This window comes from Strongylocentrotus purpuratus, unplaced genomic scaffold (genome assembly GCF_000002235.5).
Source record: "Strongylocentrotus purpuratus isolate Spur 01 unplaced genomic scaffold, Spur_5.0 spur5_contig_837, whole genome shotgun sequence".
Classification (NCBI taxonomy): Eukaryota; Metazoa; Echinodermata; class Echinoidea; order Camarodonta; family Strongylocentrotidae; genus Strongylocentrotus; species Strongylocentrotus purpuratus.
This window is the reverse complement of record NW_022145543.1, coordinates 1,298,689-1,320,197: the sequence shown is the minus strand read 5'-3', so window position 1 is coordinate 1,320,197 and position 21,509 is coordinate 1,298,689. Positions and strand designations below refer to the sequence as shown.

Sequence of the window (21,509 nt, the reverse complement as noted above, 5' to 3'; positions counted from 1 at the left end):
AATAACACGGCCTTCACAGTTCAGTTGCAAGTCGAACGCATGTCATGCTATGCCCTGCTTCTCGGGTTTAGCGGCTTCCCTAATATAAGCGGCTTTGATGATATAAAACTGTTCTACTACGATAGAAATGAAAATGGTATGTATTCATAATCGTATCGACAATCCAAATGTAATATTCTCCACCCATATACTTGTTGCCATAGCCGTGACGAGTTTTGGTTAGGATAACATAGTGACTAGAGACATGGTAAAACAGTGAAGTCTTTTGCCCCTTATTCGTGATTTAACCGGATAATCTTACCATCATGTATTATAACATGATTACAACTATTTTCAAAAATTCAAATCAAGGGCAATTTCAATACCCTACTGTATGTCTCAAAGAAATCATGACCTGATTACATAAAACATCCTTGCCATGTTCGCACATTTCAGTTGGTGATGCATAGGGCTATTTAAATTGCGTTAGGTTGATCTTTCGAAAAGTGTTGCTATCGTATTATTATTCTTTAATATTGCATTATTAAATTAATATAGATTATGTATTAACAAACATATATCTTTGCTGATTGAAAATATTTGTGATTGTCCGTCCTCAAAATTGGAAATATTTGGAGTACATATCTTCGCTTGTCACCCATTGGCACGATACTGGATGACTTGTTAGCAGACTGGGTCTTTATAAAACCAACACCCTTCCCCACCCCCTTTCAAAATGGTCAAGGTATACCGTTGCAAACACTCTGTGTGAAATAATTTGTATCACCTTTGACAACATTGAAACAACCCCTTAGAATGATCAACAAAGTAACTATAGTTCTTAATAAAATAATGTGACGTTTCAGGGCATATCATTCGTTCTTGTCAAATCCTCATTTTTGTTCTTTACTAACAGAATATTGGTAAAAACAGGCGATTAAAATACATCATAATGTCTTGCTTTGCTTTAAATTCATTAACGAGCACCATTCGCGTTTATTGCCTTTGCATCACACTCTAGCCACAACTGACACAGTTATCCACCAGGCTTTCTACAGCAGCTCCGTCGTCGGGAACAACGCCCGGAAGTATTATGCCCTGTTGCTCGAGCTTGACTGCGATCAGCTCTTCGATGACTACCCAGATCTGTCCTCCGCAGACGAACTCGAGCTGTCGTGGGCGGCGGGAAACACGAGCCGGAACTTTTCACTCCCGTACGGTTTCCGAGTTCTCTCCTCAGGCTGCTCATACTGGAGCGAAGAGCAAGAAATGTGGCTCCAGGATGGATGCGAGGTAAATATCTGCCACCTTCTGTCACAAAATACCCAATTTCAAAGTTTAGATTTTACAAAAATTGAGTTTTGCCTCTTTGAAACTATGGGCAAACTTAAGCCTCGTTCAGGCATGACACAGCAGTACCGCGCCGGTTGTTTTATGATGACGTAAAGTTTAATACGCTTCATAATCTGTATATTATTTTCTTTAAATTTGTGTTATAATCTGTATATTCTAACACGGAGCTCAGTGAATACGCGCAGAACTTTCGTTGCGCCCTGGAGGTGCTCGTCGGTTGCGCGCAGTTGACAAAAATCGCAGCGGTTGTTTTTCTAAGGCGGTTGACCGCGTCATATCTGAACGAGCCTTTATCGGGCAGATTTGATCCCATCCGACACCCTCACCCATTAAAAGCGATTTCAAAGAAAAAATAGACTACGCAGGAAACACTTTTGAAGCCCCGGTATGGGAGGAGCGGAGTGGCCAGCCGCTATGCTGAAAACCATATTTCTACACAGTCACACACTTGTGTTTATTTTCAAAAAAAGTTTAAATAAATAAGTCAATAAATTTTCTTTTGGAAATTGTTGAAATATTTCAAACATGTCGATCCTCTACTTCTTCTCCGTTTTTGTTGTTGGTTAGACTGTATTATTAGATGATTAACGGTAACGTGTACGAATGATGCCACAGTGTTTACTTTTACTGATTTATCTAAATATATATTTGTTGCAGTATTCTACTGTATTGTTCAAGAAAGTTTTGGATAACTCTCGTGAATAATTTTTTGTCTCTGCAGGTCGCAAACAATACTACCTACGAGGCCCAGTACTGTAGCTGTACCCATCTGACGTCATTTGCCAGTACATGGATCGTCCCGCCTACCCCTCTCGACTTCAATTACATCTTCGCCAATGCCGGATTCGCACAGAACCTCACCATCTACATCACCACCATCGTCATCTACGTGGTCTTCATCTTCATCTTGCTATGGGCACGACGTCGAGATCGTAAAGACCTCTTGAAGGTAGGAATGACTATATTGCCAGGGAGGGATAAGATACTAGTAATTATAGTGATGGTAATAGTGATAGTGAATTACTATCTCAACTAGTATTAACATTCAGTATAATAATAATAACATGATAATGATGCTGATAATGATAGTATTGATAATGATGAATACTGATGGTAATAATAATAGTGGTAATAATAATAATGATAATAATAAACATAACAAAATAATATAAATAAAAATGATAATAATAACAATGGTAATGATAAAAATAAAAATAAAAATAATGATTACATTATTATTACCTATAATAATAACAATAATAATAACAACAGTAATAAAAGTATTATATGTTGTTTACCCAGAGTAGCCTCATCAGTGATTAACACTCTATAGTACTATTCTCTCTGGCGGCCATGCTTTCATTCTCAGATTTAACATGACTGCCGTGATAATGCGCATTTTTTTGAGGATTCTTAAGGTTTATTACAAGCATTTTTCCCCTTACTTTTTAAATAGTTTATCGCAGTCTCTATTTCACAGAACGACGAATATATATTAATGAAGAGCTTCCAACGTTATTTGTATACCACTATTTGTCTCAAATTTCCCCATTTTAATGTTATATTGTAATATCTTCGGAGTATAAGAAGTGTAGGGCCTACATTGTGGACATAAATCAATGATATACGGGCCATGCACAAAATCAAGAGTGTAATAGCATTTCAAATTTCCGCCAAATTCACTATTTTCTTTACACGTGCGTACTAGCTTTTATCACACTGTTGTCGATAAGTTAAAAAATAAAAAATAAACGATGGTGACCATATGATTTATTATTCATAAGTAAAGACTATATCTTCCAAAAACGTTATGGATCATTAAAAAGCGTCATAGAGATTGATAAGTTAATGTTCTCAGAAGATAAAGAAATATCCATACAAAATAAACCATGTTGTCAAAATCATTTCATAAAGAGAGAAGGTTTCAATATTTATGCCACCTCTATGGTAACAGTTTACTATCATATTGAGCCTGTGTTTTTTGTGTCGATTTCGTAGGGTCCGACTTTAAATGTTGGGTACATCCTCTGAAATTATGAAAATTACCGAGACTTGAGAGAGTATGACATATTCCACTACATTGTGCAATGCTGTTTAAGGATTTTCGGTTTTGATTACTGAAATATATAATTCGTTTATAATTCCAGCTTGGAGTCACGCCGTTGGTGGACAACAACCCGGCTCATAACTATTATTATGAGATAGTTGTGATGACAGGACAGAGGAAGGCCGGTGGAACCGACTCCAAAGTAAGCACATTTTATTACATAAGGATGACTTACAGATAACATAAACAATTGATGTGTTAGTATATATTTTACTGCTGTAATAGATTATCCATTGAACTCCACGTTACGTCATTCAGTGAAATTTTCCCTTTTAGAACAGCATTTTGAAGGGCTACAAATGATATCTTCTTTTTAATACTATTGTATTTTGTGCAGTATACTTGTGTCATTACTTATGTAAATTGTGCTCAATTCAGCCAAAAGGCTGCCATGTACAATGGTGTTTTTTTTTATACCACAATAAACAAATGAATAAATAATATTGCAGAGCCCATATTCCAAATATAATATGTCTCTTAAATAAACGATCTATGTTGAAAAGATAACAAAATGATAACTTTAAATGATTTTTTAAAATGATTTTTAACATCTTTTAAATGTTGCTAATCGAAAGTAAAGACTTTGTAGAAATCAAATTAGGGTAATTTGCATATCGTATTGTATTGCCCATTCAAATCATGTTCGTATTATGTAAATATTTCATTGTCTAGTTCGCATATTTCAATAGGTGATGCACAAGGCTAATGAAATTGAGTCTCGGTACTTTTTAAAACAGTTTTGCGATCGTGTTAGAGGAATAATGGAATTAAATAAAAGGATGATGATATGATAATTAAAATTAATTTGTCCATTTATATTGCGCATCTACTATACAAATACACTCTACTGAGCCTCATACAAAGCATCATATTATTACCCCGCTGTATCTGAGCCTACATGATAAGGTGCTAAAGCGTTCAAAGAATTTCTTCCTACCGAGTACCCATTTATTTCGCCTGGATATAGAGTGACAAATGTAGATTAATGTCTTGCCAAACGACATTTTTGTCGCAGCAGGAATCGAACCGCGAACCATGTGATCCACATTCCGGTGACATATCCACTAGACCACGACACCTGTACATTATTTTATTCAGATAAGGCGGTGTCACACAAAGGCCAACAATCCGGATTTAGTTATCCGGATTTTAGTTATCCTCTTATTTGCTGTCTGTCACCAATTATCCCATTAAAATCCTCTAACGAAGCAAGAAAATTCTCCCTTGAAAGGATTTTTCAAGGGATTTTTTAAGTGATTTTTCTGTGTTACACCGCCTATAGTCTGTTATTTTGTTTTGTTTTATGTCTTCTAAAGGTCAGTTTTATCATGTCTGGTGAGAATGAGGAAACGTCTGTACGAGACTTTGAGGATGACAAGAGAAAGATCTTCCGAAGAGGTGCCTCTGATCGATTCCTCATGGCTGTACCAGGGTAAAAACCGCTACCCCATAGTGTCTTTAAGTTCTTAAACTCTTCTATTAATTAATGAGGGAATAATGATTCGTTGTTGCAAATTAATATTTAGGGCCCGTTTGATAAAGAGTTGCGAATTGATCAAACCAGTCGCAAGTCCTCCAATCAATCGCAAGTTTGCGCTCTCCTATCTCTTTTATACATAGTTGCGATTGATATCAATCAAAAATAAGTTGTGACTGATGTGAACTCTTTATGAGACGGGGCGCTATTGATTTACTTAGCTTCACATGGCGCACTGCAAAGGCAACCATATAGTCAATCACTCGATACTAAGTGAATGTTACAGGCGTTAGAATAATTCTAATGTTTCATTTCTGTCTGAATAATTAGACAGAATTGCTGTCAAATGAATAGGACCGATTACCTACTGTCGCTGCGACAGCGTATTTTGTGGTAGCGATGTTACATATTACCCGATCCTCGCAGAATCCAGCAACGGCCCAAGTCAACAACTCTGTATACCCCTTGTCTTCTGATCAAAGAATTAAGCAGTAGCCCAATGCTCTTGAAAAAAAAAATCCGAAGTGCTAGTAATGTGAACTTTCAAGATGCTTAGTTTCGTTAGCATTTGACACAGACGAGCTGCACGTTAATATATCAGGAGAAAACAAGAAGTTCTGTAAAGGGGCAATTATCGAATATGAGGAACATTAAGAATAATAATAAAAATATCAAGAATAAGATATACATGGATCTTCCTTCTATTAATGATAGGCCGTTGGGAACGCTGAACTACATGCGGATCTGGCACGACAACTCTGGTAAAGGAAAGATGCAAGGATGGTACGTCAAATACATCGCCATCAGAGACATCCAGACAAGGGAGAGGTTCTATTTCATCGTCAACCAATGGTTCTCAGTGGTGGAGGACGACGGACAGGTAGGAATCATGATGGTCATGATGTAAACAAAAATCAATCTTCGTTGTAATTTTCGAGACTTTTATTCAAATATATCGGCAATGGATGCATATTAGCAAAGACCCACATAAGAAAAACATCAATTACCAGGTAAACATTCTTTGCAGCATGAGAAAGAAACTTAAATTATTCCTCTTTTCGTTATTTTGTAGGCAAAATATTATATAATTTCATCTAAATATTTGAATAGATATTTGAAGGGATCTTTATCATTTTGAAGTTGACCAAGCAATCCATGTGATCCTAGCAGTAATTTTTCTAATGATATACGTTGCGTGATAACATGATATATATTTTTTCTGATGTATCTCGGTATATATCTGGAACCAAACATGATCAACGAGTAAACAATTAAAGTTTTCCTCCTGTAACATACAGATCGACCGACTGATCCCAGTGGCCGGACGCGAGCAGATGCAGAATTTCTCCCACCTGTTCAGTAACCATACCCGCAAGAACTTCAACGATGGCCACCTGTGGTTCTCCATCATAGGGCGCCCTCCTGGCAGTCGCTTCACCAGGGTGCAGAGGGCTGCATGTTGCCTTATGTTCCTTTGGTTGGAGATGCTGGTTAACATCATGTTTTACCAGGTCGCCCCACCGGCAGCTGCTAAAAGCCCCATTGAAATTGGACCATTGAGTCTCTCGCCCGCTCAGGTAACACGCCCTTCCCTTTTTTTTTACTTACACATTGGTGGTGGTGGTGGTTGTGGTGGTGGAGGTGTTGCTGTAGGTAGTAATGGTGATGGTGTTAATGTTTCTTGTAGAGCTGATAAACGTTGTTGTTGATGGTGTTGGTGGTCAATGATATTCGTGATGATGGTGATAGTGATGGTTGTGGTGGTGGAGGTGTTGCTGTAGGTAGTAATGGTGATGGTGTTTATGTTTCTTGTAGAGCTGATAAACCTTGTTGTTGATGGTGTTGGTGGTCAATGATATTCGTGATGATGGTGATAGTGATGGTGATGATCATGAGCGATGGTAGAGTCGGTGGGGGTGGGGGTGGTGGTGGTGGTGGTGATGATGGTGGTGACAATTGTATTGGTAATCATTGTGGGTGATAGTGGTGGTGATAGTGGTGGTGATAGTGGTGGTGGTCATGGCAGTGGTTATGAATGGATGATGTTAGGTATGGTGGTGGTGGTGGTGGTACACGATACAAAGCAGACAGATAATTACATCTTTCCACCGTTATCTCAACAGATCAGCATTGGTGTCCAGGCCAATCTTATAGTTTTCCCGGTATCACTTCTGGTTGTACAATTCTTCCGGAAGTCCCGGCCGAGGAATATGAGACAGTCCCGCATCAAGGTAGCGGCCCTGGCCAACAAACCCAAACGAAAACTAAGGCGTAGACCTCGTAAGACGGCACCCGCTAACTACTCCAAACTGGAAGACTTTGTAAGTGAGAGATCGTGTTGAACAGTCATCATCTCCTGAAATGAAACTTTCATGAAAGAAATAAAGATGATAAAAGAACTAAATTACAATTCAGATGATTATTGAATTAAATAATTGTATAACATCTTTCATTTTTGTTTCCCTAATGATGTCTATGGGAGAGAGGGGAAAGAGGGACAGGGAGACGCTGAAAACGAGAGGGAAAGAGAGCTGCGGTCAGGTATACAAAATATATAGAGGAGGATTTTGGGAAAAGAATAGAATATTGTGCCGTGTAGGAAAAAATGATGGTTACCATACTTTCATCTCTTTGCACACTTAAATAGCATTCTCAGGTTATGCTGTTCGGTTGTTTCAGTTATTCATTGCCGTAATGCAATTCTTAATCATGCTTATCCTTCACATTTCCCTCTCCTAATTCAACCTGCCAGGCATCACCGAGTAGGATCGTCCTTGAGGAGGGCAATAAGCCCCCATGGTGCAATTCTTAATCATGCTTATCCTTCACATATCCCTCTTCTAATTCAACCTGCCAGGCATCACCGAGTAGGATCGTCCTTGAGGAGGGCAATAAGCCCCCATGGTGCAATTCTTAATCATGCTTATCCTTCACATTTCCCTCTCCTAATTCAACCTGCCAGGCATCACCGAGTCGGATCGTCCTTGAGGAGAGCAATAAGCCCCCGATGATGATTAACCCGACGGCAGGTACGAGGGCCGAACCGAGCCTCGTTGTCCCTCCCGTCCCTGGCACCTACGACGAGACAGCGGTCCAAGGGGGTCAAGGAGCCGGCTACTTGGGCGGAGAAACATCACCTACTCCGCAAGGAGATGCGACAGTAAGTATCCATTTCCGCTTTGTTCGTGTTCGAGCTTTTAAGTTTCCATTTGAAAACGAATTTGGACAAGCAAATAGCTGTGATAAAGCGATTACATTCAATAAAGCTGATTGGACATACGATGTACAGATTTACGATTTAAAAAAAATACCTTTAAGGACTAACCTTTTAGCTCACGAAACTTCAAATCGGCACCAAAAATGTCCACAGCAAACTAACATTTCTCCCGTGAAAAACAACCCAAAAATCTAATCGCCGAATGCATATCCCCGCGAGGTCGTGATCCAAACGTTCTGAAAATCATTTCTTGAGAATAAATGCATACAAATGTCCACAGCAAAACTTTTTTTCTATGTGAAATCCAAAGACAAGTAGATATGACGCCGAATGTTACCACTTTTTTTGTTAATAGGTCCTGATCCAACCGGACAAACCAAAGCGACGCAAGAAGTTCTCCTTCCCATGGTGGTGTGTCATTGTAGCATGGATTGTCTTGCTCTTATCCATGGCGGCTGCTACCACCATTACCATTTTCTACGGCATCCAGTTTGGCAACACGGAAACCAGCGAATGGCTTTGTTCCATTATCATTTCATTTGTTTTCGGAATCTTCCTCACGCAGCCCATCAAGGTATGTTTTTGTTAGGTCGTGGTCGAGTGGTTTGAACTAAGTTTAGTTTGAACACTAGACTGGATATGCAAAGACCGTGGGTTCAATGCATGGCGTTAATCGAAATTTGCCACTCCATACCCTGGATAGATATGGGGACCAGATAGATAGACGAAAGCCTTTGAGGGTGACCATATTGCAGGATTACTCCGCAGGGAGTGGAGATAGTGCATAGTGTGTGCGTGAATGAATCCGATGACCGGGGATAATAATGATAATAATATCTGAAAAGTGTTTAAAGACGGTATGGTGTATTAAGCACTATGTTAATCCAGATTTATTATTATTATCCTTGTAGTAATGATTCTAGTGATAATTTGTGGATACGGCTTTTTATCGTCAATGATACCGACTTAGCGGTTCAACTAGGGTTTTTGTTAAATTACGCATTGGGTTCGGTGTTTGCAATGGTGAAGATTCGTGATGGGACACGGAGTTTAGCCGCGTGCAAGAATTGTACACACATTATTAATTGGTGATTCCTGCAATTCCAATGTATGCGATACAATATACAATGAAACTGCAGAGTGCATGTCTTTGAATCATTTTTTTCTTGGTGCCCATTTGCTACACAGATCCTGCTGCTCGCGACCTTCATCGCCTGTATCGTCAAGAGCCCTAACGCTGACGAGGACACCGAGATGGAAGAGGACGAAGAAGAGTTTGATCTTGGAAATGATGAGGAATACCTCCACACGGTCTCCGGTATAAATAATCCTCTCATTGATTTGATCAACGCGGTGGTTGATATTGCATATTGGTCCAGTGCTTATTTGTCCTATCGTCAATTCGTCTCATCACATTTTATTCATTATTTCTTTTACCTTTGTCCCCACGCTCCTCGTTCAATTGCCAGTTCGTCTAACGCCTGACGGGATTGGATAAGCTAGATTAGGCAATGGGCCAAATAGCAAGAAACCTACTCGTATAGAGGTTTTTAAGCGACATTTCGGGGTGTTCCCATCCTTCCAAAAAATCCCTCGTCCCTTATGCCGTGTCATATACAATGCAATGCCCACGTATGATACCACACTGTGGTTGTTTTGTGTATACATATCCTAATATCATAATCACACAAACATTAGTAAACATTTTTTTCCCAACGAGGTCGTCCATTGAAGAGAGAAAAAGCCGAACACATAAACATAAATATATAGACTTGGAGTTGTTACCAAATGCACATGACTGAGTACTTGAAAGATTTGTGTTGGTGTAAACCTCCAACTCCCCGTAAAGTATACCATGGTAGATAATAAGAATGTCATTACTAGGGGTTTATCCTTATATCAAATGGTAAATTGGCAATAATAAGGATGTTCGATCATCTCTTATTTCCCCATGAATACGTATAAACCCCCGTCTTTCCTTTTCTCCCCGCCCCCTCACTATTTCTCTCTCACCCATTCTCTTCCTCTCTTCCTCTCTTCCAAATACGCCCTCTCGCCCCATAACTCAAATTACCCCAGGTTCCGTGTCGACGAAGAAGCGCAAGCTGCCATACAAGCCGCCAGATCCAGAGGCACTGGAGCGAGCTAGAGAACAACGTGTCAAGGAGATCAAGATGTACTCCATCTTCCGAGAGATCTTCTTCTACGTGGTCTACCTTTGGGTGGTTCTCGTCATCAGCTATGGCAACTCCGACCCTTCGGCTTACCGCATGCAGGAGGACTTCTTCAACGAGCTTGTGATCGGCCCCGACAGTGTGCATTCCTTCAACAAGGCAAGTTGCATGGCTTCTCTTTTTTTCTCTTTCAAAATGGGATTAATTATGAGGTGATAGTGATAAATGCACCTCGTTTCCTTTAGATTGAAGTGGTAAATTGCCACCCCCAACTCCCTCCTGATATTTCACACACTATGTCAGGCGTAAACCTTTAATATAGAGATTACTTTCTTCAGACATACATATTTTACACTTTTTCACGGTGATGGCAGGGTATCTTTTCACAGTTTGTTGAAGAGTCACTTATGAAGTATTTCTCTCACAATATCCCATTACTTTATATTGATGGCATGTTCTTTTCCCTCTGTTCCTTCCAAATTGACTGTGTAAACGTCAATTGATTTCTTTTTCTTTTTCACCAATAGTGCTAACTTGAAGTGCTCTTGTTCTTAAAGTAAAGGTATTCACTTATCGTTCTGTCGTATGCATCTTCAGATTCAGATTTCCAGAATTTCGCTACTTCCTAGTTTGAATTTGATGATTCTTAGTTTATATTGCTTAAAATAAAGCTTGTACTATTCCTCATAGTTATTTGGCATCGATTTCCTTGCTTTTCTTATCGACGGGAAACAGATCAACAGCCACGCATCCTACTGGGCGTACCTTCACTCTACCCTCGTTCCTGCGATCTATCCTCAGACTTGGTACAATGGCGATCCTAGTCCCGAGCTGGATGGCTTTCTCAAAAACCAGAATGCTTTCATCCTCGGATATCCTGTACTACGACAAGCCCGCGTCAAAATGGGTAAGTACAGACACTGGCGTTTTTTTTTTAATATTCCCCTCTTTTTTTTTTTTTTTTTGGGGGGGGGGGGGGAGGTTGGTACAACAGCACCACCCGTACTAAGACCAAAGTCTTAAGTGAATGAAAGGAGAACGTGTCGCACCCCACCCCACCCCCAGCTTGGATGTGGCCCTGATGATGAGAAGGAATCATTGAGTCCTCTCCTTGTTTATTACATTCTGTCCAAAGTACCGGTGGCGCAGTATGGATCCATCCTTTGTGGGGCCACGAGTCTTCATACTTATAAGGATAAAATGCACGAGAACAAGGCTAGACTCATGGGATGGAATTATATCATTTTCGTGCGTTGTATTCTCCTCCCTTTCGTTGAGTTCTTGTTAAAGACCGCAAATACCTTCAAAGCTCCTGGATATTGCTCTTATTCTTAGTTATGACACCTTTAGTGACCTTTTAGAGCCTTTAAATCTGATCGTACCAATTCAGCTCCACTTTTAAAAAAATACGGTGACCATTAATTCATTACTAATAACCATACACGGTCTGGCTAGTTGTGCGTATTATAACCAACACGAAAAAGCCAACAAAAAGCCAACAAAAGGCCAACATTGGCATTGGCTGGAATCAAAGGTATAAAGCGTTATCTCGTTTTTTTCAAGGGCTTGTTCAAAATATCGAATATTTTTGGGGCCCTACAAATATCAGAAATTGTTATATTTATGACTATTTCAGCCGTCTCTGAACCGATTTTGATCAAACAAAGATGATTTGTCATATAAATTGTATGCTCTTTCAAATTATTTTACAACAAATTATTTTCTTTTGCGCCCTCTATACCAAAACTCAACTATCACTTTATAGTGCCTTGCTTTATGTGTCTTTAAAATAAGTATGTCAAAAACCATGACGAAATAATGAAAAACAGAATGATTTTAATTACCAAAGTGGTCAAGGTCAACTTTTTTTTTTATATGACCCATCTTATACTATAAAAATGACCTGTTTCTTATGCTAATCTTTTATATTTTGTATGATTTATATAAATTGTTTATACTTTTCAAACTTTTTCACGCCTCAGGTGAATGCGAAGTGGTGTCCCAATTCACAAACATTGTCCCCGAATGTAACGTTGCCTACTCGTTTGGCAACTCAGACGAGGGTGATTATGGACCTGGGTGGACACTCTACAATACAAACGTGACAGACAGACCTCAATACAACTTCACAGCTTGGGATGAAATAGAGAGTTATCCAGTCCTCGGACGCCAAGCCGTCTACGCTGGTGGCGGATATCTTGCCAAGCTGCAAGGGAGCAAGGTCGAAGTCGAAGCTCTCCTGGATCAACTATTCGAAGAGGCCTGGTTCGATAGGTACACCCGAGGAGTCTTTTTGGAGATCGCTTTTTTCAACGCGCAGGTGAATCTCTTTGGGGTCATCGACCTCGTGGCGGAGTTCCTTCCAACTGGTGGAGTTGAAACCTTCTACCGGATCGACATCATTCGGCTGTTCACCTACTCTAACGGTTTCGGCGCCGTCCGTCTCGCGTGTGAGATCCTCTTCCTTGGTTTCATCGTGTTCTTCATCGTTCGTGAAATCAACAACATGAGACGGACAGGGGTGAAGAAGTACTTCAAAGACTTCTGGAACATGGCCGAATGGATCATCATCGCGTGTGCCATTGGAGCCACAGTGGTCTACTTCTATCGCAAGTATGTCACAGACAACCTCCTCGAGGAATTCAAGGCAGCGGGTGGCACACAGAGGATCAACCTCCAGTATGTCGCCTACTGGAACGAGCTGCTCACTTACTTGCTAGGTGTGGTAGTCTTCATCGGCACCCTGAAGTTCATTAAGCTTCTCCGATTCAACAAACGCATCGGTATATTGTCCACCACGATTGGAAGCTGTACCAAGGACTTGTTCCACTTTGGTATCATGTTCGGCATCTTTTTCCTTGCCTACGCGCTGGCCTTCTACAAGATGTACGCCCGCAGTCTCTACGATTTTTCTGACTTCATCTTCACCTTGGAAACGCTGTCGGCGGCCATGTTGGGCAAGTTCAGCTACGACGGCTTTGTGCAAAACAATCGGATCCTCGGGCCCATCTTCTTCTTCTTCTTCATGATCACCATCACGTTCATCCTTGTCAACATGTTCCTGACCATCGTCATCGAAGCCTTCTCTTCGGTCAAGCGGGACATCACCCGCCAGTCCAACGACTATGAGATGGTCGACTTCATGATCGGGCAACTCAAGAAGTGGGTGGGCTTGAATAACAAGCCCAAGTCGGAGGAAAAGAAGCCCAACGCTGTGACCGAGAAGGACAACCACGACCCGATGTCGGAGTTCCCTGAGAAGGTCGACCAACTACTCGACTGTATCGCCAAGGTCTACTTCGATGCCTCCCAGTTTGAGGAAGTCATCCGTGGGATGGGAGGGTCGAAGGGAGACAATCCCAAGACCACCAAGAAACGGATGATCCTGACGGGATAATTCGCAAACACAACCACCATAAGCATCACTCCCAAGTGCAATATGCTTTAATACTCCCATCATAATCCTACTGTAATGTCAATAATGAAATTCACGACCATCCATGATCATAAATCATACTTCATAATGAATCCGGAGCTAAAGGATAAATAATTTCTCCTTAGTTTCCATATGGTATTTTGATATCCCACTATATATCGAATAAATGAACATGGTGAATTAACATAATAAGCAATTGAAAGAAAAAACAATATCTTCATAATACCGTCTACTACTACACGATACACGAAATTAAAATATAACATGCATATTTCACAGAAATTCGATGTAAATAGCATTTTTGGTATTGAAATTCTACTCAAGCTTCTACTAAAATCGTTACTAGGAATGCTGTAGCTTGCCTAGGGCTCTCTCGGTATTTCAACAACCAATATATGTAACCTGAATTCTGGCATCACCTTCTTATTCGATTAAATATTTGCTACAAGGGTGAATACATGTTACCCGTGTAACACAGTTTCAAAAGCCCTTAAGTCAAATTACTTCTGTTCAAACTTGTATAATGTTCTGAAGCCGATAATATAAAAGCCCTCTTCGTTAAATGTGTTCATACTTTCTTACCGCCATGACGCTTGAGTGTTAAATTAAAAGTTTCGAAATCTACTATGAATTTCCCTCACTCATAAAGTATTTGATTGTCAAACCATTTACATATACATGATTAAGGCTACACAAGGATACACATAAATGAATGGATTGTCTACTTTGTCTATCACTCTAGAAATAATGACCGGATTCGAGATGTTTAGAAACAAAATCAACTCACATTTTCGATGAGAAGAGCATTGTGCACAAACTGAATAAAAAATATGAGTAAAAAGTATATTGATAAGTCTCCCGTCCTTTGTACATAGTGGCACACAGTGTGCGATGCCCGTGATTAATGCCATCCACATGTACAAATAGTATCATTTGAAAGGGTGATTTGATATAGAATTAGATTAACTTGGCTGTGAAACATGTATAATTGAGTGAAGTTTATTGTTAACGTGATAATGTCAATAGTTTATTCTTAACTGCTAGCTTATTGTCACTTTTATCTTCAGTTCTGGTACCGACGAAATATACATTCTCACTTAACGTGCGAAATCAAAGGAAACTGACTGCCACTGAAAGTCCACTATTTTATCAATGTCTGTGTGGGATATATTATGTCCATCACCGACTCCAAACTAATTTGTGATAACTGGGTACCTGGTAGGATTTCATTTCACTAAAGAAGCAAACAACAACAAAATACACCACTGCTGTTAACTGTATACGACTGTTTTGTTTTCCTTTGTATAATCATGTCCCCCTTTTTCGTGGAGGGTGTGGGGGGGGGGGTCAAAATATGAAATGGAAGATGTCAATTCGAATTCAAGGAAGCACTGCATTCATGTGTTATTTTCTGGCCACGTTGATAGAAGGAGACGTTACAGGTCGGTGTAGACGTAAATAATTATATCTGATTGATAAACGTCTGTAAAAACCAATTGCACACAATCATATTTGTGTAAGGCTGCATTTTGGGAAACCAATGAGTGTTCAGTTTTCGAATTGTACTTAGTAGGTTCACCCCAAACACAGTACAAGTTATAAACAACTTATTATTCACTATTTGCAATGATTTATGAGATCGTATAAACATTCATGTAATTTGTCTTTCATAGTAAGTCTTTCACGGTTTATTGCTCATGTAGAAATGTGTTTTATCCCATTACACATGAATCACTTGTCGCTTTGTTGTACATATGTAGTTTGCATTACTTGTCATAGCAACGCTAGTTTGCTTTTCAAAACGTCACAGTACGTAGGTGTTGAATAATAACCCCCAACAAAAGTTTTTATTGCGGCCTAAAACTACATTAATGATACCAGGTAAAGAAGTAAACAGGTAATGAAGAACAAAATTATGAGAACTTTTTGACATGTCGTCACGTTTCACACATTCTACGACTGCCAACTGCTCCAACTTTGCCATTCAAGTAATAATTATATTATACCAATTCAATGAAACGGACATAAAATAGCCTAAGTCACACGTAGACGATTTGTTAAGATGCGCGCCACGATCTAATGACGTTGCTTTCTCATATTGGTAGCTTTGCAAAGTATTCAGAACATCATATCGGGTGTTTGGTAAACAAACTGAACATCACATCATCTCGTTTGAAAGGATATTTCAAACTTCAAAATGTTCACCAAAAAAAAAAAAAAAAAAAGAAATTAAAAAACATGCCCTGTACCTAGCGAAGAAACACTCAAACAAGCAAGAAATTGGTGCAGGCAACAAAAAAAAGACGCTTGATTAGTTAACGGCTTGCATCGGCAATAGTATTCACTGAGTCTGTATACATACACATGTCGGTAACTCCTCGCAGCAGAAATATGAAAAAGCACAATTATCTTACATAATATTAAATATCTGAAGAAAAAAATAATCATTATACGTAGCGATTTTCGTAGGTGAAACAAAACTTTTGAGAATTTCAAAATATTTTCATACCGTGATCGCGAAACAAGGACGGTCTGTCCATTGCCAGTATTAGGAAAGCCTATCACAATAAGGACGACTTGAAAGAAAACAAAATTGTTTCGCCATTGGTCAAAACCTAGGACTGTCACATGGTTTAGAGTACTTGACACATATACACTAAACATGTGCCAAAAGTCGACTATAGTATTCCAGTGCTTATCCCATTAATCGACCAAAGCAGAGAAAGAGTTAAAGCAACACTAACCAGATTGCATCATCAAAGCCAAATTGCAGAACAGAAAAAACAGATACAATCGCAAAAAAAGTATAACAAATCGACAAAGTGTGACTTGGGCGCAAACAAAAACTTGGACATAATGGCCCGAATTCACAAAAGGAGGTTTGTCGACAAACGGAGGTTTATGTGCGTCATACGAAACCTGGTTTGTAAAAAACAAAAGGAGGTTTGTCGAAACAAAAGGAGGTTTGTCGACAAACCGAGGTTTGTGAATTCGGCCCATCTAGTGCAAATGAATTTCAAACATATTTCATTTTCTTTGCAATGCATTGGCTCTTATTTATGTAAATACATCAGCGTGCGTAGATGAATAAAGCTATTTTAGATTAGAAAATTGAGGTGCATTTTGTCTGATTTTGTTTGGCTTTATGGATATCCTGGGAGAATGTGTTGATGTTTATGTAAACGCATGCATAAATGATATGTGAATATGTCGTACCTACGAACTATTGTTATTTACGAGCGTTTTAATAGGAACTTTACGTCTAGACTCTTTAATTTTGGTCGAGGACAGAGGGTGGGAAAGCGAGAAAGAGAGAGAGAGAGAGAGAGAGAGAGAGAGAGAGAGAGAGAGAGAGAGATCTAAATGCAAATATTACCCCAAACAATTCATGTTTTATTTTAAATTTAATGAAGTTAGGCCCTACAACGTAAATCATACACCCAACATAAGTGTAAGCAGAAAGAGCGTGGTGTTACAGCCGTCGATTTCGAGAAACTTCCACAAATTCTTGGAAACCAACATTCATTATATTCTGCTATGCTTTTATTAATATAATACTTCAAATGCTACGCAAGATGAGATTAGTTTACTGTTGCATGTACCTGCTATTGGCATGCGGCCTAGAGCATTGCATTACATCAATTACGTGTCGTTGCAATTAATGGGCGCCTTTTGGAACTTAAAAGTTTATCCAAGGACATCGCTTTGTGATACAAAAAAAATGAACAAAAGTTGATAAAGGGGTGGGAGAGAGAGAGAGAGAGAGAGAATAAAAGAATGAATTCCGAGGGTGTGTTACCTCTGGAGCAAACGTGTCGTGCAATCAAAGCAATACAAGGTAATACTTCTCATATTGGGTGTCCTAACTGAGCACTGAACACTACATGTACTGTTGTTGACCAACATTATTGCACAACCTTCGCTTCTTCGGACACCAGTCGAAGCGGTCAAACCAGAATATAGTTCGGACGTCTGACCGGTCGGTGTAAAGCAAGCTTCTGGAATAGGAGAGCTTTTGGATTTCGATTGAAAGCTAGCTGTGTAGATCGAGAATATAACTTTGAAGGAATTATGAAGCGAGGGGCGTGTTTGATTCTTCTATTTACCTTGCTCTTGTTGGGCTTCAGTGACGGGGCCCCATACCAGGCACGGGATGGAGAGCTGTCTCACCGTAATCAGGTACAATGTACAGTAGTCCAATTATTTTACACCTGTTGTTTTTCTCTCTGCGTTATGAATACGATCGCAAGGACTTTCGAGAAGTGAACTCGAGGGCAATTCTATTATCCTACTGTGTTGCCTTGTACATGCTCATATTCTGTCATCTTGCGGCATGCATTTCAAAAGGTAATGCTCAAGACTATTGATAATGTCTTGGGCTGATTTTACGAAAGTTTTTAGGATCGTGTTCATAATGCTTTTGCATTTGTGTGATGTTACAGTAGGCGAGGGCAATCTAAGAAAGTTCATGGGCTTTTATAAGGGGTATTCAGAATACAATATGGGTTAATCCCAAGCAATTAATTGTTACCCAATGTTTGGCACACCGTGGCATGTCAGCGAGAGTGTCACGCGGCAAAGAAACAAGAAACCATCTTGTGAGAAGTGTGTTGAAATGGGGAGAAAAAAAACGAATCCCGTCAAACTGCGAACTTGAATTCGTGTAGCATTTAGCAAGTAAGCCATCCCAAACTGTGAAGGCCTAACGCATCAAGACGGAAGGGCATAAACAAAGCAAAGAAAATCGTTATCTTCATTTGAAGAAAACGCATGAATTTGGAAGGACATCGGAATTTCGTAAAAGTTAATCACAGCCCTGTTAACAATTTTCGTATTGATGAAATTTGCAATACTATAATGCAAGCTTCTAAAATCATTTTGATTCGATCGGGTGTCGTGGTAATTATCAGATTTGTAATCAGAATAATTATTGTGATATTTATAACGAGTATCGTAACGTTTTAAGAAACATAGCCTGACCACGTGCTTTGTCTGCAATAGATGTACTTCTCAATATCGAAATGTATCAACTGTGTTTCATGTGGAAAGTCATTATTGATTACATGTATCAACTGTGTTTCATGTGGAAAGTCATTATTGATTACATGTATCAACTGTGTTTCATGTGGAAAGTCATTATTGATTACATATATCAACTGTGTTTCATGTGGAAAGTCATTATTGATTACATGTATCAACTGTGTTTTATGTATTATTGAATGTAAAACATTTGACACGGTTGTAAAGACTTTCGAGAAATAAAATCTGGGGGATTTAAAAAAAAAATTAAAACAAAAAATTGTTATAAACATATTTTTGTTTAAAATATTTTTTAATAACCTGCTGTATTGTCTACATGAATCATTTTTGGATTACGTAACATTTCCATGTAATTATGTGCTCTTATTTCAAAATGTTATGTTTATCTTTGCTTGATTTCTCGAAAGTCTTTGCGATCACGTTATTTACTGAACGTTATACATTGTACTACTGAATACTGATGACTACTCAATAAGCAGTACCTTACTAACAATGATTTCATTTCATTTCGTCGTATTAATAAGTATCTCGTTTGACTTCAAGCAAGAGTCAGAATTCCAATATCATGTTTTCCCTTTCTTTGCCGACAGCAAGGATATGCCAAAAAGACGGAAATGAAGTTGTCACCACTTCTTCTCAAGATGAAGCAAGAAGCTGATACTATTCTTGGCCAGCGGTCCAAAAGATCACCTTCCAGAGAGATGGTTAGAAAATAAAAATAACGTTTTTATTTCTTTCTCAATACTCCTGTGTCATCATCTGCAGCAAGCACTCATCTCTTTCAACGCAACGTGGAACATAATCATGGGGATATCGTTCAGAATCAGAGGCGGAATGGTAATAAATTGAAATTTGGTTTGGGAATTTTTATATGACCGACCCACTCAAACTATAAGATTTTGATTAACCGGTCCTCAAATAGGATCAGGGGAGACTGGTTATTAATTTAAATTTTGTTGGGGATTTAAACGCGACAGACCCACTAAAACTTAAAGGATGTGATCAACCGGCCCTCAGACCACAAACGGACAAGCCCACAACTGAAAATACCAAGAGTCCTTCGGGAAAAGCCCTAACCTCCCCATGGCCAGTATGCCCTTGACAAGGATATCGTCATGTCATCTACATGCATCTTCTTAGCATACTTATTTTGTTTTCCCCCCTTTTTGGGGGGGGGGGTATACTCATCTGCAAATTTGATAACAACGTATGTAGAGGTTTTTAGTATTGTTCTAAAGCTGTATGATTTGTGTTGATATAATTAATTATTGATAACTTGCACGGCTGTAATCTCTTTTGCACAGTAGCCTTTTTGCACACTAGTAAGTAATGGCATTGTGTTAAGATCATGCAAAGTGATTGACCTTACTGCCAATTTGAGTGATCGACTCCCATATATCGACCGATTTGTGGATATTGTGTGTGATGCAATGTTTATCGGTCTGTTGACGATCTAGCAACGATCTCATTATTTTTACTGGATCATTGGCATAACTTATTCGTAATGCATGCTAAAATAAATCACAATAATAAGCCAGGAAAGCTTGTGTGCAAGAATAACATTTAATTGGCAATCCACTAACAAAACGATTAAAATAAATGAACAGATTTATAGACAACTTGAGTCACGTGGTACATGAATACATCTAGAAGCCAGTTCCAGAAGAATAACAATATTCTCAAGATGATGACATGGTTAACGAATTCCATGAATGTTTAAGATTTATTTTTTCACTCCCAAACTTAAATTGGTGTTTAATTGGCCGTTAAATTTAATACACCTTTTTTGTATAAAATGTGTATAATGTTTCCCATAAAGTTTGAATGATTTTTTGTTAACCTCTTTTCCTTAAAAGATTGTGACAACATGATTTATTCTTCATAGATGGTTGATTATCTTCACAGAACTTTATCGAACAATCTCTATGACCTTTTAGAATGATCAATAAAGTTCTGTGAAGATTGTCTATCAGAGAAAAGATCAAATTGTCATAATCATTTCATTAAAGGGGCAACACAATTTATTCAAAATTTATGGCGCCAGTGTACATGTACCAATCATCATGATCCCCATTCGAAATTCCTTCGCATATTTTGGTCATAGTGTTGTTTGAATACACGTCTTAATGCTTCATTGCCTTCGCCCACTGATTCGAGTTTGGTATTGAGTTTGGTATTGTACAGCACATATGTTCAGTTAGTTGTCTTCACATACTGCAGGGTGTCAGGTATGGTGTGTTTACCCTCAAATTTAATCGCATTCTACAGGTGATCGCACCAAGATACTATTTTTATTCGATATACTTATGAAATGACCACTGGTTACTCACTATTTCGTATGGAATGGAATGATGATGACTTGATTTTATATATTATTTCATTGTTAATCTTAATAATTGTATTCACTCAACAATCAATATAGCCTTTGCCATTGTCCATCATGCAAACCCTAAAAGCGTAGTCATATTACAACTCGTACCGTTACATGACATTACTGATAACTTTCTGAAACATAGAATATCACAAACTGATAGGTATTAACAGCCGGCTCTATTTTGTTACATGATTTCAAACATTGCATATATGATTAAAAATGGAGAAACAATTAAATATACAGTGTACAGTTCAATTGTTGTTTACGTTTGTATTTTAACCTGTTCTAAAACATATAACCGATAATCATAGACAAGTCAAAAGTATGTTCCCATACGTTATCAACCACTCAC

General features: G+C 38.7%; 1 protein-coding gene and 1 long non-coding RNA gene across 2 annotated transcripts; both read left to right on the top strand.

Annotated features, from left to right (window-relative positions):
* Positions 1-1,857: 1,857 nt before the first annotated feature.
* On the top strand, positions 1,858-16,649 carry LOC115918653 (polycystic kidney disease protein 1-like 2). The gene is made up of 13 exons (XM_030986079.1): positions 1,858-1,890; positions 2,054-2,281; positions 3,480-3,581; positions 4,756-4,871; positions 5,631-5,796; positions 6,215-6,493; positions 7,040-7,237; positions 7,879-8,076; positions 8,489-8,707; positions 9,322-9,451; positions 10,213-10,466; positions 10,998-11,214; positions 12,290-16,649. Exons 1-13 carry the CDS (start codon positions 1,858-1,860, stop codon positions 13,702-13,704), a joined length of 3,555 nt encoding a protein of 1,184 aa, XP_030841939.1. The 3' UTR covers positions 13,705-16,649.
* Positions 16,650-17,533: 884 nt separating this feature from the next.
* Positions 17,534-19,823, top strand: LOC115924309. Its single transcript, XR_004064274.1, has 2 exons — positions 17,534-17,922; positions 19,374-19,823. It is a non-coding gene; the product is annotated as an uncharacterized LOC115924309 (long non-coding RNA).
* Positions 19,824-21,509: the final 1,686 nt, after the last annotated feature.